The sequence below is a fragment of the Sinocyclocheilus rhinocerous genome, unplaced genomic scaffold, assembly GCF_001515625.1.
Source record: "Sinocyclocheilus rhinocerous isolate Xijiao unplaced genomic scaffold, SAMN03320098_v1.1 scaffold1493, whole genome shotgun sequence".
Classification (NCBI taxonomy): domain Eukaryota; kingdom Metazoa; phylum Chordata; class Actinopteri; order Cypriniformes; family Cyprinidae; genus Sinocyclocheilus; species Sinocyclocheilus rhinocerous.
The window spans coordinates 703,885-710,481 of NW_015640467.1; the positions used below are offsets into that span (position 1 = coordinate 703,885).

Genomic DNA, 6,597 nt, shown 5'->3' on the forward strand with positions numbered 1-6,597 from the left:
TTTTTTTTTTTTTTTTACCAATTATCCAAATAATGTTTAATCCTAGAAAGCTATTATCATCAGAGGACACATGAGCATAACGGTTAGCAGATCAATGAATGAGAGGGCAGCGTTACCAGAGTTGCCCATTTACCACACCTTGTTACAGCACAGTAGGGCTATTGCAGACAGAAACAATACTGTACTACATAGATGTTTCCTGTCAGCTCGATTTTTGAGTGGACTTTGCTGTTCCGATGAGCATGAACGGTATATGAGTGGAGCACTCACATGGGCCGCAAGCGACTGAGCGGCGCACACACACGCATAGAGCGGGATAATACGCAGAGCGTCACACCACGTGAAAGTGAATCCTGAGCGGTGAACTAATTTTCGGCAGCCGGAATTTCAGTGCATCTCTAATTATTGGCGACATTAGAAATGGATATTATATAATAGCTGCTTTTTTGAACATTTTAGCAATTAAAAAATATTAAAAAAGGATTTTTTACACGGCACCCCTGCTCTCGACAGACGGCACCCCAGTTGGGAAACACTGGATTAGATTATATAGATTATATATTGACTATATTCCATCAATAGATACCCAATATCATCTGATCTAATTTTTATCTTGGCTTCCTTTGTGTTTTATTAAATACACTGTTACAGTAACCAAAGAACACAAAAATAAAATCTCAAGAGTCCAACTAAAGCACCAAACACTGATCACCATAAGTGTGACTTCAAATGAGAAACATTACAGCTAAATCAAAATTAATTATCAATTAGGCATACTAAATTCTACATTCTAAAACATTTTCAAATGTTTCAGCCCAGTCCAGTTATTTGCAAATGCAGGCTCAATGGAAATGTTGAGGGTTCCTATGCAAAGTCACTCTGTGAATAGGTTGTTGTTAGAGATCAGACTGTAGAGCTCATGATCAGATCAGCACCATCAGTGGACAGGAGAGTATTGTGCGCAGAGTGAGTATTTACCTTCAGTTGATTTAACTGAAGAGTCTAGTTTGTCTTTCTGTTTCCTTTCAGGTTGTTATTTGATGATGTTTTCGTTACTCCAAAAGGTCTTGACCGGACCTGAGATTGACAACCAGCGAATCAACAAGCAGCAGATGTGAGATGAATACACTGTGGCTGCCGCTTCTCCTGAGTAAGTCTGTAAACTGACAGAGGTTTATATGCTTCATACTTTTGTGGAAAGCATGATACACTACCATTCAAAAGTTTGGGGTGAGTAAGACTTTTTTATTCCAGAAAAAAAAAGAAAGACATTAATGCTTCTATTCAGCAAGGATGCATTAAAACTGATCAATAAATGCTGTTATTTTAAACTTTTTATTCATCAAAGAGTCCTGAAAAAAGATGTATCATTGTTTCCACAAAAATATGAAGCAGCACAATAATTTTCAACATTGATATTAATCAGAAATGTTTCTTGAGCAGCAAATCAGCATATTAGAATGATTTCTGAAGATCATGTGACACTGAAGACTGGAGTAATGATGCTGAAAATACAGCTTTGATCACAGAAATAAATGTTAAAATATACTACAATAGAAATCAGCTACTTTAAATCATAATTAATATTTCACATTATTACTGTTTTACTGTATTTTTGGACTTTTCAAAAACATTAACAAATCTGAATTTTTCCAAACATTTTGCTGGTAGTGTATGTATACCACTTTATTTGAGGAATATAAAATATTAAGAGGATGTCTTGCATGTTTCGTAAAGTTCCAAGTAAATATATTCATTTACAGGCATGAGTGGGCAATTGTGACATTTTTTTTTTTTGGTCAAAAGTGACTGAAGAGGACCAGAGGTTTAGGTACGTTAAAATATCTAGAAATCTTTAATAAACGTGTGTTATCTTGGCACACTGGCATTAGACAGTTGAATTAGAGCACATTTTAGGCTTACAGAACTGTTAATGGTTCACTAGCTATGGATGTTACTGTAAAATCAATGCAAATATATGGATTATCGCTCATCATTTAGGCTTGGTTATGCAAATCTCAGGTGAGCTAGGGAGTTTTTCCAGAAGGTTTTTGAGGATGTAAATGCAAAAGATATGAGTGTGGAATAAAAGAGGAACAGGCACACAATTGCCTACTCATGCCTGTAAATGAATATATTTACTTGGAACTTTTACGAAACATGCAAGACATCCTTAAATAACACTTTATTTAAATTTGCAAAGCATGATGGGAAGATCGAGCTGCTTGATTAAAACCTACCTGGTCTGATGGCATAAACGTACCTGGGGGCACTTTTCAGCGAGACACGAAATACGTACCAATAAGTACATATCACTGCAGTTTCCAAAAGAAATTACTACTAGAGGCAGTAAAACTCCGACACCTTTTATTCCTTCTCACACAAATTTACAGAGTTTCGATTAATAAAGCATAATTTTCGCAAAATTACTTGAAGAATATCATGTCATGACTTCTAAACAATATTAATATGCTGGGAGATTTGAAAACCGATGCTTTTGAATGTTAGCATTACACATATCCAGCTTCATATCTATGGGTTTTCATAGACGGTAGGTTTGTTCGGTAGCTCACGGAGTATGTAGACGTACTTGAGAGGTGAGGAGCTCCAGTTCGAATCCCATGTAACTACGGTTCAACAAAACACTTCAAATCTGCATATAAGGAAGTTCAAATGGCGCGGTTGCATCACCAAATGCATTTTAATATCCGTTTTGCATTTGTTAACGCTATCGGGTACGTTTAGGGTTGGTTTTGGTGTAGGGCTATTTTCAACACGATAGAGCATTAACTTTTAGCGACAGTCCCCGGATATTTGAATTCTGAACCGCCGCAATACGTACCTGAAGCAACGTAATAAAAACACAGCAATATGTACCTATATCAACGTAATAAAAACGTGCCAGGGTTGACGTATTGAACCCGTGTTTTAGCACCACTCTGTGGACATTTCTCTTTGAAACGGCGGCAAAACGTGCAGTAAGGTACGTAAAAACAGTGCTGCAGAAAAGTACCCAGAGGTACATATTTTTATGAGACCAGGTTGATTAAAACATGTGCCTTCAACATGAAAACATCGAGTTAAGCAAGAGCAACTGTTTCAAGCTAGTTTAACATGATGCAATCATGTTTAAACGAGAAACCTGATACAATGGTGTTAAATCAAAATGAATTATTTAAATAAAGTGAACAGCATCAATACATTTTTTTGAATGTAATATTCCCTCAAAATACAAAATATTAAATCTTTCCCCGCCAGAGATTTTGCTCATTTTTACAATTCTTTCATAGCTGATGATCAGAACAGATCGAGTCCATCAACATGTTAGCATACTTGTGCGTAAGCAATCTTCTATCCACTCCTTCTGGTTTACACAGATCTTCTTATTCGCTTGTTTTTGGGTCCTGAGATGCTTTACCGTATCTGTACTATTAAAAGCGCCCCCTACTGTATAACAGTGTAACAAGGGAAGACAAGATGTCTCCGATTAAGCGATTGAGGACAGCTTAGTTGTTGGATGTAATAATGAATATAGCAGTCGTCATTTACTCCCGACATCTGAGCTGCTGAAGATGCAGAGTATTAACGTTACTTTCGCTTTTGAAGGGAATGCGCCGTTCCCCGATCTGCCTAAATGCGTCTATGTTCGCGCGAATCATTCGTGATCCAGCTTCACTTACAGAAAAAGAGAGTATAAGGGTTTTTAATGAATTTTTGCAAATTGCCTTTCCTAATAATGTACTAGTTAGCCAGTTTCATGGCTGAAGTTCACAGTCTGCTCGTCACCGCATGGAAGAGAGGGGCGGGGTCAGCAGAGCTCATTAGCATTTAAAGCGACATGGACTAGAACCGCGCGCTGAAAACAGAGCTGATTTTGACAGGTTTAAAAAGGTGTTTTTTACACTACCATTGAGAAATTTTAACCAAAGTATGTTATAGACTTTTAATTAAGACCCTAAAGAATCAAATCAACTTGTGCAAAATGGGCATGCGATGACCCCTTTAAAGCTTTAAAGGGTTAGGCAGTTTCTGTGCTCACCTAGTGGAACTATGAAAATAAAGCATGCTTTCGCGCATCACGTTTCCCCAACTCAAACATTACAGACTCTTTCAGGTCCATAAATGTGAAAGCATGTCTCAACAGTTAAAATTAAACTACTTTCTATAAAAGGTCCAACATATTAAGAATACGTTTAACTAATGATGGGAGAAATTAAGCTTTTCAAAGCTTCGAATCAATTGAACTAATTGTGTCGCAAAATGATTCACTGTTTCGAAACATCTGAAACACCACACACTGTGTACAGCTGGTCAAACAGTGTAAATGCAACGAAAACTCAGGCCAAACATGCATAAAAACAGCTTTTATAAACCCATTGCAAATGTTTCATTGAAAGTATAATGTGTTAAATGCAATTAACAAATCATCTAATGCTCTGAAATATTAAGTGTTTTTATAATATGTGTTCTTTTTCAGGGCTTGTTGTCTTTGTTCTGTTGATGGCTCAGTTAAACAGAAAAATAAGAGACTATTAAATACTATTATTCCTTTTAATTATACAAATGTTTCATTAAAACGTCTCCAAATTTGTAAAACTAATCCGAGATCAGGTAATAACTATATAGACGCTTGTTCAATGGTGGGGGATCACAGAGATCATCACCCCCAGTGGTGAACCATTGAAATTTCAAAATGGTCATGATATAACGAAGCCTCATTAGTGAAATCATGTGACTTTGGCAGTTTGATACGCGCTCCGAACCACTGATTCGAAACAAAAGATTCGTAAAGGTTGGTAGCTTCATGAAGCATTGTTTCGAAAGCAGCCATTTCTACTTTTATCTTGAAGTTTAGCTTACCTGTCAAGAAGAAACTCCGCAAGTTTGTCGTATCGACTGAAACCCAAACATTAAATCAAATTCTTACATCTTGTAAAAACACTGCTTTTCTGTCATGACAACTCTCGGAGGGATTGGCATGGTAATGTACATGACAATGTTAATGTATTTGGTCTTGGCGAGAAGTGAGCTCATTGGCTACTGATACAAGAGAAAACCAATCAGCTGTGCCATGTGATAATGATGTCATTAGGTCAGATTGAGTTAGACCTATCGGACTGCGCCATCTAGAGTTTCATGCCAGAACTCTGTATATGTTTGCCCTTGTATTACCCCGTTGTCTGTCTCTGTGTATTTTGGCAAGTCTTCGAATTTTGGCTTGCACTTCTGTAACAGAATCTGAATTTCTTTTTCCACACTGGACAAAAACACCCTCTGGCTCCGCCTGCTACAGTAGCCACGCCCCCAAACTATCGCTATTGGCTGTGCAGAGGTATGTAAATATGTAGACTGACAGGGAGGTAGGCCACCCTGTCATCGCAATTGGATCGAGAAGATATATATATAGTATGAGTATGAGTGTGACCCCTAAATGAGGAGCACCAGAATGTATTATTTTTAATTACGACAACTTGTTTCTCAAATGATTACATTCAGGCTCAGTCATTTGGGCAGAGGAGCAGTATTTTCCTCAGTCACCCAATGCCACATGGGACGAGGCCAGACTCTACTGTCAGTCCTGTTTCAAAGAACTGACGACCATCACCAGCAGAAACGTTCACCTCATTGTGCAGAACTTCTCTTCGGACTACTGGGTTGGACTCCGCAGGAGTTACAATGGCTCCTTCCCATGGGCCGCATGGTCCAATGAGGATCCTGTTACATATCAGAATTGGTACCCTGGTCATCCAGTTCCAAATAAAGAAAAGAAACTAATTCCTATATGTTCCTCAACTACACAAAGTCCACTGAGCACCCTAATAACTACCCCAACATCTACCCCAATGACCTCAACACAAACCTCCACAGTAACTGCTTCAGTAACCTCAACATTTAAAACGAACAAAGAAAACGATACATGCCCTATACTGTCCGAAATGCTTTTTTGCTTAAATATGACATGTGATGATCTTGAAAGTGCCATGGATATGTGTAAGAGAACATGGACTGTTACCCCAAATACTACAACATACAGCACCACCCCTAAAGTCACAACATTTAGCACCACCTTTAATGCTGGAACAAATGGCACCACAACCGAGAGCACCACCACCAGCAACTGCGTCTTCGAACCCGAGCCAGATCCTGAACAGTACATCGAGGACGCTTGTGTGGTCCTGCTCAGCTTCGGCATGTGGAAGGAAGACGACTGCAACAGAAGTCTACCCTTCATCTGTTATGAAGGTACAAAGACTTTGTTTTAGAGCACAGCATCGTATTGTTAGATTCATATTGTTGGTACTCTGACAATCTTAAAAAGAAAGGCTCCAAAAGGAGGTTTTCATAGCAATGCAAAAATCAAACTTGGTTGAGGGCTGTGGACCATAAGTAAATGTTGCATTATGTCCAACTCTGTTATATTAAAATGTCTTCAATTTTAATTTTTAAATAGTTTTTAAATGATTAATTAAAATTAATAAATAATAAAACATTAATTTTTTTACGTTTTAAATATTTTTAAATAAAATTTAATTTTGATTTAATTAAAAATAACAAATAAAACAAATAAAAAATATTAATATAACAATAAAAAAACTA

The 6,597-nt window shown here is 37.4% G+C and overlaps 1 protein-coding gene across 1 annotated transcript in view; it reads left to right on the forward strand.

Annotated features, from left to right (window-relative positions):
• Positions 1-6,597, forward strand: part of LOC107753072 (receptor-type tyrosine-protein phosphatase H) — a 15,803-nt gene that overhangs the window by 2,569 nt on the left and 6,637 nt on the right. The window contains exons 2-3 of the mRNA XM_016569173.1: positions 5,236-5,332; positions 5,497-6,243. Coding sequence (XP_016424659.1) covers positions 5,236-5,332; positions 5,497-6,243 — 844 coding nt within the window. The remainder of the gene's footprint in view (positions 1-5,235; positions 5,333-5,496; positions 6,244-6,597) is intronic.